The sequence below is a fragment of the Heterodontus francisci genome, chromosome 5, assembly GCF_036365525.1.
Source record: "Heterodontus francisci isolate sHetFra1 chromosome 5, sHetFra1.hap1, whole genome shotgun sequence".
NCBI lineage: Eukaryota > Metazoa > Chordata > Chondrichthyes > Heterodontiformes > Heterodontidae > Heterodontus > Heterodontus francisci.
Genome location: NC_090375.1, coordinates 65951362 through 65966091, shown reverse-complemented (window position 1 = coordinate 65966091; position 14730 = coordinate 65951362). Strand labels below are relative to the sequence as shown.

Genomic DNA, 14730 nt, shown 5'->3' with positions numbered 1-14730 from the left:
ATGGAGATTTTAATATTTATTTCTAAGTGGGCAGGTTGCACCAGAGGTTAGTTTAGTTTAGTTTAGAGATACAGCACTGAAACAGACCCTTCGGCCTACCTAGTCTGTGCCGACCATCAACCACCCAATTTCCTAATTCTACACTAATCCCATATTCCTACCACATCCCCACCCTATATTTCCCTACCACCTACCTATACTAGGGGCAATTTATAATGGCCAATTTACCTATCAACCTGCAAGTCTTTTGGCATGTGGGAGGAAACCGGAGCACCTAGAGGAAACCCACGCAGACACAGGGAGAACTTGCAAACTCCACACAGGCAGTACCCAGAATTGAACCCGGGTCCCTGGAGCTCTGAGGCTGCGGTGCTAACCACTGCGCCACTTGAGCCCTATGGGTAATGTTGGATTGCAAGTATTGGAATGAATTATAGTGAGCACTGTGGAATTTGATGACTAGTTGCTGGAAAATTATTAATTGGCCTTATTAATTTGCTGGCTCATTCTGGTGCTGATCTGATTTGCTTTTCAGAGGATTGACTAGGTATCTTCAGAGATTTCCTGACAAAGATATAGGTTTTTTTTGCCTCTTCCAGTACTCCGTCGGTTGAAAAGTTGGGTTTGTGCGGGTTTGAGTCCAGCTTTGAAATGGCATAACCAGATATGATCCTGATGGTATTTTTTGATCCTAAGGCATAGCATGTTTTTCTCTTTAAACCCTGAGCAGGAATTCAGTTCCAATGTATGTTTAGAATTTTTCTAACTTATGATTTCTTAAATTTAATTCACACCATATTGTAATATGAACTGTTTCTTGCTGTTTTCTGTACTATTGCAGAAATAACCTGACATGCAGCATGTTAAAGAAGCGACAATGGATGAAAATGATTTAGAATTTTTAATATATTTTCTCTTGCCAGCATATTCACATCAGTAGAATTGATTTGTAGTCAGACTTCAGGTTTCCTGCTGATTGTTTTGGTGTTTTCAATATTTATATTCTGAGTAAAATGCACTAAATCTATGATTGAGTCAGTTCTTTTTTTCCACATAGAAATAGAGATTATGAAGGTTTCCTGTCCTCTCTGCTGCTTCCTCCAGAATTCCACAGCTCAGTGTTCGCATTAAGAGCTTTCAATGTGGAGTTGGCTCAGGTAAATATTGTCAAGGCTCTGTTGGAAGTGTGTATGATTTTAATTTAATGATTCTCAGTTCTTAATAGTGTTATTACATGAATAAAAAAGTTCTCCCACCAGATATGTAAGCTTAATTTTCCAAGTCAGCATCTTTTGCCAATGTGAAGTGTAATATATCTATAGTGGCCAACAGTTTTTTTAGTGATCTATTTTGCATAATTATGGTTAAAACTGTATGAAATAACAGTTGATCCTTTTTTAAAAAAATGTTTGTTTAATATTTGGTAATTTTGATTGGCATAAATTAACTCCCCGGAATAATATTTTAGAAGCCATTTTTTTACTTTTAAAAACAAAATTAAAAGCCTTATGGAGTGCCACAGGATTAAGTGTAACATTGACCAAAGTGTTGGACTAAGTTTAGACCTGGTTTCTGAGGTAAAATTTGACCTGTCATTCCCATTCTACTGTTGGAAATTGTTTGAACAAATCATGCAACAGCCACTTTCCTACTTGAACCTGTAGGGCGGCACAGTGGCGCAGTGGTTAGCACCGTAGCCTCACAGCTCCAGCGACCTGGGTTCGATTCTGGGTACTGCCTGTGTGGAGTTTGCAAGTTCTCCCTGTGTCTGCGTGGGTTTTCGCCGGGTGCTCCAGTTTCCTCCCACAGCCAAAGACTTGCAGGTTGATAGGTAAATTGGCCATTATAAATTGCCCCTAGTATAGGTAGGTGGTAGGGGAATAGGGGGATGTGGTGGGATTAGTATAAATGGGTGGTTGATGGTCGGCACAGACTTGGTGGGCCGAAGGGCCTGTTTCAGTGCTGTATCTCTAAATTAAATTAAAAATTATTCCAGCATTAAATCAACATTGTAGTAACCTCTGTATAAATTCAGGCTAATTTGAGTACAATCTGAGGGAAGTCTGAACTTGTCAGTTGACAAGTACTAAATATGACTTTCTGGAATGTAATGAACTATTGCATTGATTTTTAGCAAAGTAAGCATTTCTGGGTTATCCCTGATGGGTAAGATGTAAGATTTATATTTTTCTCTATGTAACAGCCATGTTCAACAGCAGAAACAAGTTCAGTGTTTGAAATTCCCACGTTGAGCTTCCTTTTACTGTTTCAATATGTGACCTTTATTGATTGGTGATGCCACATGGCTCGATACTAAGACTTAGCATAACAATGTACTAGTTTGATTGTCGACATCTGTCCTGTGGAGAGGTCTTGACACGAGGATGATGCTGTGGACATGTCACTGACGTATGCTTGTTGCTGTCCATTTTGCATTGTTCACAAGACCCACCAGTCTAATTGCAGTCCAGTTTTCATGTTGGCAAGTTGTGTAGGCACGTTATTTGGGAATTGCAGAGAAAATTGTTGGGATCATTACTATCTTGAAAGGATGATAGTATGCCAAGAGGCAACTGGGTACAGTACCATAGTGGTAATGTTACTGGACTAATGCTCCGGAGATATGAGTTCAAATCCCACCATAGCAGCTGGGGGAATTTAAATTCAATTCGTTAATAAATCTGAAATAAAAAGTTGGTCTCAATAAGAATTGTGAAGCTACCGGATTGTCATAAAAACCCATCTGGTTCAATAACATCTGTCGGGGGAGGAAGGAGGAAATTGCCATCCTTACCCAGTCTGGCCTACATGTGACTCCAGAATCAGAGCAATGTGGTTGACTCTTAACCACCCTCTTAAATGGCTGCCATATTATATTGTTACGACCGAGGCTGGAGTAATGTACTGTTAATTCAGTCCCACTACTCCACAGGTCACAGCATATTAGTAAAGTTTCCCACCTACCGGGAAAATAGCCAAATGAATCACTTTATTTATCCCCGGAATAAAGCATGCCAAACCAGGTTTCTTTAAACAGTAACAAAATTAACCATTTATTTGTTACGACCAGGTGAGGGAGATGTCTAGGGGTCCCTCTCAGCCTTCACCTGATTTTACTATAATGGGGTTTTATTTTTAAAGGTAGTGTTTTTAGCTCCCCCTTGGTGACTCCTTATTTCTAATAAGGCAAAAAAAACAGCACAAACAGGCTGTCTTAGGTTTAAAGAAGAAAAGTTGAAATTTATTAAACTTAAACTCTAATTCGGTTGACACCTATGGATACACGACATGCCCACGTGTGCAAATAGAGACAGAAAAGAGCAGAAGAAATGAAGTGGAAAAGTTTGAGGCAATATCTGAAGAGTTTTTGTTATGGTTTTTGAGCTCACTGTAGAGTCCTTAATTGTAGGTAGATCTTGCTTTTCGTTGGGGCCCAGTATTCTTCTTAAACCTTGTTTGCTGTAGGAGACTTTTCTCTCTTGGGGTTCCTGTATCTTCAGTGGATTCAGAGACTTGTGAGAAAGAGATGGGAGCAGACAGGAGAGAGAGATCTTCTCAGTCCAGGAGCAAACAGACTTTCTGCCCAAACTGTTTGTACAAATTCAAAAAACTCAGGTTGCCCAGCAGGTTAGTCATGTGACTCGCTGGTTTGACCATGTCTGTGTGTATTTGGCCATCTTAGCAATCAACCTGGAATGCAAGCTCCCCCACCTTCAACATCTGGTGATCAAAAGTCCATTGTGGGTTGAATGTCACAGCGAATGGCGGCTTTGTCCTTCCAAACATTGTCTGTTAGTATGCAAATGTCTTTTCCAGCCACGGCTGATCTGTTTAACAAGTCCTTTCTTCACTCCAGTAACAGTTTAAAATCAGTGTTCATGACAAAATTAATGTGCCTCATTCTTGGCAGGTGGGGGCCTAGCATGACAATTAATAAACCAAGTTTTAAATTATAATGAGAGGTACTTGCATGAAAAGACTTTATAACTCCTCAATCTTCCTAACCCTCGTGCACACATATACATTCACTTACCAACAGTTAACTGGGGAAAATGGTTATATTGACTTTACAAGATTTTCTTAAGAATAAATAAGTAACTGGGTTGTAACATTTGGTTGTATTTTCCTGGATCGGTGAGGTGACCCAGAGTTGAATAGTTAGATGCCACTCGATGTCTCTCCAGGTGAGATTAATGAACAGTCTATGATGTGTAGGCGTTCAAGGTAGTTCATTTGCAGCGGGCTTCACACAGATCTTTTAAGCAACAGATTGTAGCAACAGGGCTATTTAAATTTTTAAAGTAACAGTCTAACGGTAGAAACATCCTTGAGTGTTCAGGAACTTCCAAAAACACAAAAGTCAACAGGACTTACTCCTAGCAAAGGAACGTCCTCCACAGAGCATAGCAATTACAGAACTCACTCTTCAGGCAGGAATCCATGAATGAAGGCAACAGCAACTTTGCCAAGCCCGAAATAGACTTCCTTCCTCCAAAGCAATGTTTCTCCACAGAGGTTAATATCAAGGCTGCTGATTTACACCTGTGTGGGGTCGTGGTAGGAGGAGAAAGGTTTGTGTCCACACATGCGCTGCATTGCTAATGGGATAGCACACTATATGATTTATTACTGTGTTAACTGTGGCTCAATTGGTCGAATTCTCAACTGAGTCGGAGGTTGTAGGTTCAAATTTTGGCTGACGCGAGTGCTGCACATTAAACCGAGACCTTGTCTGCCCTCTCAGTGTGTATAAAAGATCCCAAGGCACTATTTCGAAGAGTAGGGGAATTTTCCTTTTCTTTTCGGCCGGCACAGACATGATGGGCCAATTGGCCACTTCCTGTGCTTTCCTTGTTGCAGTTTCGGAGGGAGCTCAGTCGATTGTTAGATGCCCCATTTATTGCACCACAAAACTCTGAATTGGATTTAGAACATCGATTAAAAGAAGGAAGGATGAAAATAATTGCCTGATTTTGCAGTCAGCGACAAAGTGATGGCACTTGCCGCTGATCTCTAAGAAAGCCCTGAAAGATCTGGCGATCTCTGTGACATTAACTTCATTCTGGTGCCAGCTATAGAGGATCTCTAGCGTCCAGCAACTGTGATGTCAGGCAAGCTGAGTGTTCAATCACGTTGAAGACTTCTAACTGACACTAAACCTGCTAGTATCGTATTTCACTTTGGAATCACCTTTACAGAGAGTAAAATAAGATTAGGACATTCACACGAGATTCAAGTAGAAGCTGAGACATCATAAACTTTTTTTATAAATCTATCTAACTTTTTATCGTAATGGAGAAATTTGACATTCCACAAATATATAAAATTAGTTTGAGGCCCAGAGAGGTTGTTCAGTAATTTACAATTTAGTCCACCATTTTAAAAACTCAGTTACACCTCATTCAACAAGGTATAACTTTTTCAATGGTTTTTATAGCGGGATTAATAGCGTTAAAAAGTGGAAGTTCACTACAATTCAAGTGATTTCTAACATTTCCATCTGCAAGGACTTCAACAGCACACCCGCTAGAGGAGCGGGAAATCACTGGCCGCAACTTTTGGATTTCCATGTTTAACTGTGCATGTGTGGATGACAGAAGTTGCTATCAGTTTCATAGTAATGATGGTAAACGCTGACAGTTTTGCTGTTATTAAAACTGCAAAGTCTAGGCTGATGGAAAAATCAAAGATTATGAACTAAAGAGGTTGTGCCACCCCATGGCTGGCATTTACAATTACGGTACGATGGATAGCTGTTGCATGCAGGATTTCCATTGTTAAATGTTTTAGTGTTTGTTTACATGGAGCATCCTGTTGTGATCTAATGGTGCCTGTTAAGAAATGAAGGCATCTTGCCAGTACAGATGAGATATTTCTGCTTTTAAAATCTGATCAAGAAGAGTACCTTCTCCAAATAGGCCTTGTAAAAATTGTCAAGTCGTACTTGGAAGACCCCTTCAACCATCTCCAACCTCCATCCAGTTGTTAACTCTTTGGCCATAGCTGAGCTACTTTAAGTGGTCTTATTGTTTTCCTATCCTCTTGCCTGTGCCTTAGTTTAATTATTCCCCAGCCTCTAACTTTTCTTGACCTGGACTGTACTTGGTCTTAACTCCTTGGGCTGGATTTTATGCAGGTGGTGAGGGTCCCGACACTGGGCCAGAAAGGAGAGGGGATTCCTGCCTCAGCTGTTCTGGGGACCCCTGGCCGCATTTTACAGCACTCAGCCAGTTAAGTGCCCGACTCTGGGGTCGCTGTCCCTTTAAGGATGGGGAACCTGCCTCCAAGGCAGGCAGCTCAGCAGTTCCAGCAGCGCCTCTGGGAGTGGTGGCCACTGCTGGTACCACAGGAGGCCCAGGACCAGGAGCTGCGCTGGAGCCTCAAACTGCAGGTAAGTGGGGCGGGCTTGCTAGGCCCAGTCAGGTAGGCCTTGGCATGAGCTGGAGGGGGTGGTTGAGGTTGGCAGGGTGCCCTCCATGGGCCACAAATTGCCCAAGCAGGAGGGACCACCCCCCACCCCAGCCCACAGGGAGGCTGCCTGGTGTTACTGGGCGGCTGCCCATGTGGTGGGGCTCCCTTCAGCTGCTAGTAAAATACAAGTGGTGGCAGGAAAAGAGCCTTAAATGGCCATTAAGTTGGACAATTAAGGGCCTCAATTGGCCTCTGGGTGAAAAGGCCATTCTTGGCCTTCCTGCCCCTGACAAAATTGGCTGGTGTTGGGAAGACGCTGCGCACTCTACCCCACTGTCTTCCCTCACCGTTTTATGGGCTCTCTGCCCATCCCTAGAGGGCTGATAAAATTCAGATTCTTGTGTGCAAGAATATAGGAAATTGTAATTAATTATAGTATGAGATAAAAATTCAGTTATTTAAACCAAACATTTCACCCTGCGTAACACAATAGTTGCTTCATCATAATTCTTTATTTTGTTCTTTTCTTTCCTTTTTATAAGGTGCAAGATTTTGTATCCCAGAAAACAATAGGTCTGATGAGGATGCAGTTTTGGAAGCAACTGATTGAAGATATTTACAGTGATAATCCCCCTCACCAACCCATTGCCATAGAACTGTGGAAGGTAAATAAGCAGCTTTTTAAAAAAAAATGTTCTTCACGCATTTTCATCTTTCAAAATTTATAGGAAGAATGTTGGGTCATGAAGGTGAGGTATTCTGTATTTTTTAAAAAAAATTCTTGTAAAATTTCTAATGAAACAACATGTGAGCTCTTATGGTAGAGATTTTGGAGCAGATTGTTGTGAACAGAAACTAGTTTAAAAATCCTCATTAAGGCATTGAAATGCTAGATATCAATAGACTTCAATTAACATTCAATTTGAATTTTGGTTTTACTAATTTTCTCTCTTTCTGTTTATTTCCTGAAGCTGTACTCTCTTTGGGGTACAGTTCTGTGGGTGCCAGTTGCCCTCTGGTACCTTTATCCAGTGACCATTATCAATGTATGTACCTTAATAGTGAATGAATACTGGCAGACTCTTGTACAATAGAAAGTATCTCAGCAAGTCTGATTCTGTCCTCGGGGGGCATAGGATATAACTAAAGGCTTTTTAAAAAAAAAAAGTTTATTATTTCTAAAGAATTACAATGTTTTAAAGAAGTGTAGGAACTATTTAAGGATTTTACATTGTGATGATTGGTTTCTCATTTGGAGCTGTTGTTCTTTGCACAATTTATGCTGCTGAAATGAGATGAAGTGTTTTAGTAACTGTCAGCATGCTTGGCTGCCTTGACGGGCATTCAGAATTGCTCACAGAAGCTTTGTATGTATTTAAAAATATTATCATAAAATGGAAACTCCCTCTAGAACTCTGATGTTTGTTTGGTTCTGACAATTTTTACACTTTGTTTGGTTGAGAGGGAAGAAAAATTCCAATGCCTTGTATTAATTCTGAGTGACAGGTTTCGGAGACGGAGATTCTCACTGATCTGGTATGAGGCAGAATTGTATCACCCAGATGGTAATACATAGATGATTATGACCTGGATGACCTCTGAGCAATACCTGCCTAATGGAACAATTTCATAATGATTCAGTGTCCATGAACCGTTAAAAAAAAAATCAGCTTTAGTGTAGATAAAATAGTTTTCGAAGTAGACCATAATCTAGTATCCTGACAGTTAACATTTCGTTAACAAATGCTGGAAAGCACTCGGCTGAAATATGAAGGTTTATTAAATTTATGCAGAGAATGCTCTTTATGGCTCACCAAACTGAAGTCAGTACTTCTACTTCATTTAGTTGGAGCTGCATTGAAATCTATACCTGTAAGTTATCAACCACTGCCCACTTTGTAATATTTCCAATAGATAATTAAAGTGGCTTCCACAAAAGTATTTCCTTCTTTCTCCAATGTACCTTGATCAAATTATCAAACAAATCAATGACTATGGTGAAAACTGACGGTTATGCCAGGCACAATTGTATTTTTTTTTTAAATGGCGCAGCCAAGTACTTGCCCACATGGTCCTTTTAGACACACTTCTGGAATTTTAAAAATTTCTATAAAATCAACAATTGTTTTGCCTTTCTTTATCCCAACATCAGCTAGCAGTGCACAACTTTTCTTTATGTAAGGAAATTCCTCCTAGATTCTTTTATAGAGTGATGAGAATACAGAACTCACTGCCACGTGGCATTGATGTATACTTGAGGAAGAAGAGAATAGAGGGATATAGGGGCAAGTGGGAAGTGGCTCATGTGGAGTATAAACACTGGCATAGACCTGTGGAGCTGAATGCTCTGTTTCTGTCCTGTGGATTCTGTGTAATATCCTTTGGTGAAGTATATGTTGAAAAGTAGTTTGAGAGCAAAAGTATTTCTTTCCTTCTCCCAACATCAGCCAAAGACCGCAAAAAAGTTCTTTGCATATGAACATGTGAATTAGGAACAGAAGTAGGCCATTTGGCCCCTTGAGCCTGCTCCGCCATTCAATAAGATCATGGCTGATCTGTTTGTGTCTCGAATTCCACACTCCCATCTGTCCTTGATAATCTTTGATTCCCTTGCCTAACAAGAATCTATCCACCTTCGCCTTAAAAATATTCAATGACCCAGTCTCCACCACTTTCTGAGGCTGAGAGTTATAAAGTTGCATAACCCTCAGAGAAAATAATTCTCCTCATCTCTGTTCTAAAAGGGCAACCCCTAATTTTAAAACATTGCCCCCTAGTTCTGGACTCGCCCACAAGAAGAAACATCCTTTCCACATCCACCTCATCAAGATCGTTCAGGATCTTATAAACTTCAATCAAGTTTCCCCTCACTCTTCTAAACTCCAGTGAAAACAAGTCCAGTCTGTCCAACCTTTCCTCATAAGATAGCCCGCTCATACCAGGTCTCAATCTAGTAAACCTCCTCTGAACCGCTTCCAACGCATTTACATCCTTGCTTAAATAAGGAGACCAAAACTGCACACAGTATTTGAGATGTGGTCTCACCAATGCCCTGTATAACTGAAGTATAACATCCTTACTTTTATAATCAATTCCTCTTGTAATAAAGGATAGCATTCCATTAGCCACCTTTATTCCTTCTTGTACCTGCATACTAACGTTTTGTAACTCATGCACGAGTACACTTAGATCCCTCTGCACCTTGGAATTCTGCAGTCGTTCTCCACTTCTTTAAACTGCTGCCTTTCACTGTGGGAAGTAAAGATTGCTGTTTAGCATAGTTTATTTTCCCATTGCTTGCTCTTCTCATACTGGGTGTGGCCATACCTGTGGGTGAACAGGAAATTCAACAGGTGAAAAACTTCGGCTATAAATCTTGTCAGGAGCAGAAACTTTAGACATCAGTTTCCACGTAGTGGCCTCAATTTCCATATATGTTTAAAGAAGAAGTCCTGTAATTGTTCACGATCTACTACCTTGGGATATTTGACAAACCCCCAAAATTAAGTAAATGCTACTTTTCAAAGTCTCCCCTTCGTTTAGTGAGATAGGAACAAAATAACATAGATACCATAGCACAAAGGCAAAATAGTGCAGTTGGTGGAAATCTGAACTAGAAACTGAAAATGCTGGAAATACTCAGTTTTGCTGAATATTTATAGAGTCATTTGCGGCATAGAAGGGGATCATTCGGTCCATGTCAGCTCTTCGCAGAGCAATCCAGTCAGTCCCACTCCCCTGCTCGATCCTTGTATTTCAGTGCTGTATCTATATTTTTAAAAAAATTTCCTTTTGAAATCGTTGATTGTCTCCACTTGCACCGCCCTCCTGGTCATTACCACTTGCTGCATAAAAACGTTCTTCCTCGCATTCCCCCTGCATCACTTGCCCAAAACATTCAATTTGTGTCCCTTAATCCTTGTACCATCAGTTAATGGGAACAGTTTTCCTTGTCTAATTTATCAAATCTCCCCTCAAACTAACTCCCTTGCTCCATGGAGAATAACCCCAGCTTTTCCAACCTAACCTTGTAACTAAAATCCCCCATCCCTGGGACTATTAGGGTAAATTCCAGCATTTTCTACTTTTAATTATGGAAAATACCATGTTGTGAATTACTATACTACATGCAATTCAGATCTGTCTGAGGTTTGAGCTGCTGTACTCCCACTTGTTGCTCAGCATAAACCTAACAACTGTATCCAGTAGCAATTTTTGCCAGACCATAAATAAAATTTAGTTTTTTTTGTGGATTAGTCAAGGCGTAACATCAGAAATGTGAGAAGGGATGCAAGTTTCACTGGGCATCAAGGGACATTTGTTCCAAATTCAGACTGCTCCAGCCAGAGCTATACATCACATTGCTACCTGCTCGTGAGGGGTGGTATTAATCATCTACTTCAATGCCCCTTGTGCTCACTTTTTAGCTTTTTACCTCTTTTAGCTTCCATGTCATGTAAGTATTAACACTGCCTCCTTTTACTGCTCCAACTGGTGTAAATTTGTCATGACCACACCTGTTTTCTTCGATCATTGCTTATTTTTGTGCCATGCTACAGAGACTGTCCTTATGCTTGGGCATGGTTGGGAACACTGCTGGCTGGCAGTAGTCTGTGAAGTCCAGAACTGCAGCTAAATGCTGAGAGGGGGCAGACATAGCATTTGGGAGAACTACTGGCCAGCTCACTAGTGGAAGCGTTGAGGGTTGGTAACGGATGGACAGTGACGGCATTAGTGGGAGGCATGATGCTGTCAAGCGCAGTGTTAGAACCGTGGGCAAGTAGAAGCTGAATGCTTCAAACTTATAAAGCAAATAAATCTTAAATATTGTTTCATCCCTGCAGGCTTTAATAACAATAAATGCGTGGAATATTACAGTTAAAGTTTTGAAAAAACTTGTTTGTGCAGAGAAATCACTATGTGAATACCCAATATGATGTCCCAAGCTATAAGAAGTATTTTACACATTTGGCTCACAGCTATCCAGTGGATAAACTGTGTCATTGCAGCATGACACATTAACTGTGGGCATAGTTGACATAGTGTGACAAAAACATGACAGCTGGAAGTCAAGTGGTGCAGCCACCATATATTTAATACATAATTCAAATCATAGAATGTTTATAGCACAGGAGGAGGCCATTCAGTACTTCGTTTCCGTGCTAGCTCTCTGCAAGAGCGACTCGGCTAGTCCCCATCCCCTGCCCTTTCCCTGTAGCTGTGAATTTATTTTTTTTCAGGTAATTATACAAGTCCCTTTTGAAAGCCATGTTTGAATCTGCCTTCACCACACTCTCTCTCAAGGCAGTGCACTACAGATCCTAACAACTCGCTGCGTAAAACAAGTTTTTTTCTCATGTCGCCTTTGTTTCTTTTGCCATTCACCTTCAATCGGTGTCCTCTGGTTTTCGACCCTTCCACCAATGGGAACAATTTCTCCCTATCTACTGTGTCCAGACCCTTCATGATTTTGAACACCTCTATCAAATCTCCTCTCCGCTTTCCTTTCTCTAAGGAGAACAGTCCCAGCTTCCCAAACTATCCATGTAACTGAAGTCACTCATCCATGGAACTATTCTTGTAAATCTTTTCTGCACCCCCTCTAAAGCCTTCACATCCTTCTTAAAGTGTGGTACACAGAATTGGATACAATACTCCAGTTGAGACCGAACCAGTGTTTTATAAAGGTTGGCCATAACTTCCTTACTTTTGCACTCTATGCCTCAATTTATAAAGCGCAGGATCCCGTATACCTTATTAACTACTTTCTCAACCTGCCCTGCCACCTTCAGTGATTTGTGCACATATACCTCCAGGTCCTTCTGCTCCTGCACCCTTTTTAGAATTGTGCGCTTTGTTATATTGCCTCTCCTCATTCTTCCTACAAAAATGTATCACTTAACACTACTCTGTATTAAATTTCATATGCCACTTCGCGCCCATACCACCAACCTGTTTGTCCTCTTGAAGTCTATCACAATTGTCATGGTCCTGTAGTTTTTTCCGGGAATATGTGGTTTGCCTTTAAGGTTTGCAAAGGATCAGTATTGCTTTAAGAATCAGCAAGCCTCAGGAGTTATAGGAAGGTGCATTTTTGTTGCCTTAGAAACAGCCATTTGGAGACTGCGATTCAAAGGGTGCATTCTCGTTACCATAGATACAGCCACTGGGAGTGAGAATTAAGCAATACATTTGTTAAATTCAATTTTGAACTGGCTTTTTAGTTGAAGACAGTTTGGTCGAACAGAACACAGACACACAGGACACAGACAGCTGTGATGATAGCACCTGGAAAAAGAGCTTTCAACCATTTAAACTGAAGGAAGAGAAATTTAGTCTGTTCATTTATTATCTCCCAAAATTCTTAAAAAGTCAAGCCAAAACACAGATCTCTGGTGATTTAAATTGAAGGAAGGGAAGTTAGACTGTGTATCTTTTATCCCTCAAAGTCTAAAGTCAGCTTGATTCTATTGAAAATTTTTGCAAGTCGTTAATTGTTGAAATTTGCTGGAGGAGGAAAGCACCACTCACTGCTGAAGTTAGACTACGGACTGTTCTACTGTGGAAGAACCTTTTTTTTCCTGCATCAGACGACTGTGAGGACTTCAAGCAACATTGGACTGTAAATTTGCAAGGACTCTATAATTTTTTCTATTTTAAATGTTGTTTATATCTTCATAGTGTTTAAGAATTTAGTTCTTCTAATTAAAGATACCTGGTTTGGTTCACCTCATTCGGGGTTAGTAGGTGGTACAATTTGGCTGGGTCTGTCTTTAATTTAAAAAGTTTTAAATGATATGTTAGGCAATCTGTGGAGCGACGGGATTGAATTATCAGTGTGTTTCTCCCACCACAATCAATATTTTGATTGGGGGCTTTGACTGGAGCAGTTGGTCTTAGCACTATCCTCCTCACAGTTCACAATACTTCCAAGTTTTATGTCATCTGCAAATTTTGAAATTGTGCCCTGCACACCTTGGTCTAGTTCATTTAATACAGATCAAGAAAAACAGCAGTCCCAATACCGACCCCTATGGAACCTCACTGTCTACCTTCCTCCAGTCTGAGAAACAACTATTCAGCACAACTCTTTCCTGTCACTCAACCAACTTTGTATCCATGACGCCACTGTCTCTTTTATTCCATTGACTTTGACTTTACTTCATCAAATTCTTTAAAAATTTTAGCCTGTTCTGAATGTTATTGATTTGGCAAATTTAGCATCAGTGTGTATGTTGCTTTGGGAAAATTGTCAATTTTGTGCATTCATCTACATTATAGTAGAGCACTTATAGGAAAACTTAAATGAGTAAACAGTTGTTTTTTTTTAATTGTTGTGAAATTCTATTGTCACTTAATAGGCAGTAAGAAAGCACAAGCTGACCAAGCGATGGTTTCAAAGAATTATAGATGAGCGGGTAAGTATACTTTGTTGTTTAAGTAATTCAAAGCCAAGTTAGCCCAGTACTCTGACACTAGATAGTTTGCAGACCATTATTAGCCTGGTGTTCATCATTCTATATTTGATCGTCACATGTTCTGATCTGCTACTACATAGAGTACCTTTCTGCTCGCAGATAATGTCAGCTTATGAGGAAGAGAGGCAATGAAAATATGATGTGCATTTTCTGTCACCTATTTTAGCCAGTCAAGGTAGCTACAGTGTTAATTATGCACCCAGGCTGAAGGATCTTGGCTGCAGTTGAGCTGCATTTGGAAATGGGGAAGAAAATGCTCATCACCTGCCTTTTTTCCCCCATAAAATGGAAACTCAGTTGCCAAAAGGCACCTTATTTTTAGTTAGTTTCTTGGAGAATTTTGGTAATTGTACGGAGAGGAAATTTTCTGTTGCATCACATTAACAAGCAGAAACAATTCCTCAGTCACTGGCAAAGTATAGATTTTCTTTTACTATTGTGCAGACAGCTGGAGCATCTACTTGCCACTTATATATCATACCTTCTTTCCTATATAAACTATTACTGAGGTTTTCCTTTTTTAAAAAAAAGTAATTGTGGGTAATACTGGAATTTAAGAATAAAATCAAATTTAGTTACATTAAGAATTTTGGTTGCAGTTTACTGAATGTTTATATACCTTAATTATTTTGCGATGGGAACAATTCCATTAAAGCTCTTTTGTCTTGAGGTCTCCAATTACATTAGGTTTTCATAGACTTTTGAACTTTGGCATTTTTTGTGAAGTATAAGGTTAGATGGAAAGTGTGCTCTTTGTCCTTGAGTACTCTGTTTAAATCAAGAGTTCACCTACCTAGGCTCAACTATCACCAGTAACCTATCTCTAGATGCAGAAATCAAC

At 40.1% G+C, this 14730-nt stretch overlaps 1 protein-coding gene across 3 annotated transcripts in view; it reads left to right on the top strand.

The window, feature by feature from the left end:
* The window catches only part of ndufaf6 (NADH:ubiquinone oxidoreductase complex assembly factor 6), a 38868-nt gene that overhangs the window by 9139 nt on the left and 14999 nt on the right, over window positions 1-14730 (top strand). For all 3 annotated transcript variants that reach the window (XR_010975037.1, XR_010975036.1, XM_068031557.1), the window contains exons 2-4: window positions 1058-1157; window positions 6954-7076; window positions 13773-13829. Coding sequence is in view for 1 of the 3 variants with exons in the window: in XM_068031557.1 (XP_067887658.1) it covers window positions 1058-1157; window positions 6954-7076; window positions 13773-13829 (280 nt within the window). In the remaining 2 variants the exon portion in view is untranslated. The remainder of the gene's footprint in view (window positions 1-1057; window positions 1158-6953; window positions 7077-13772; window positions 13830-14730) is intronic.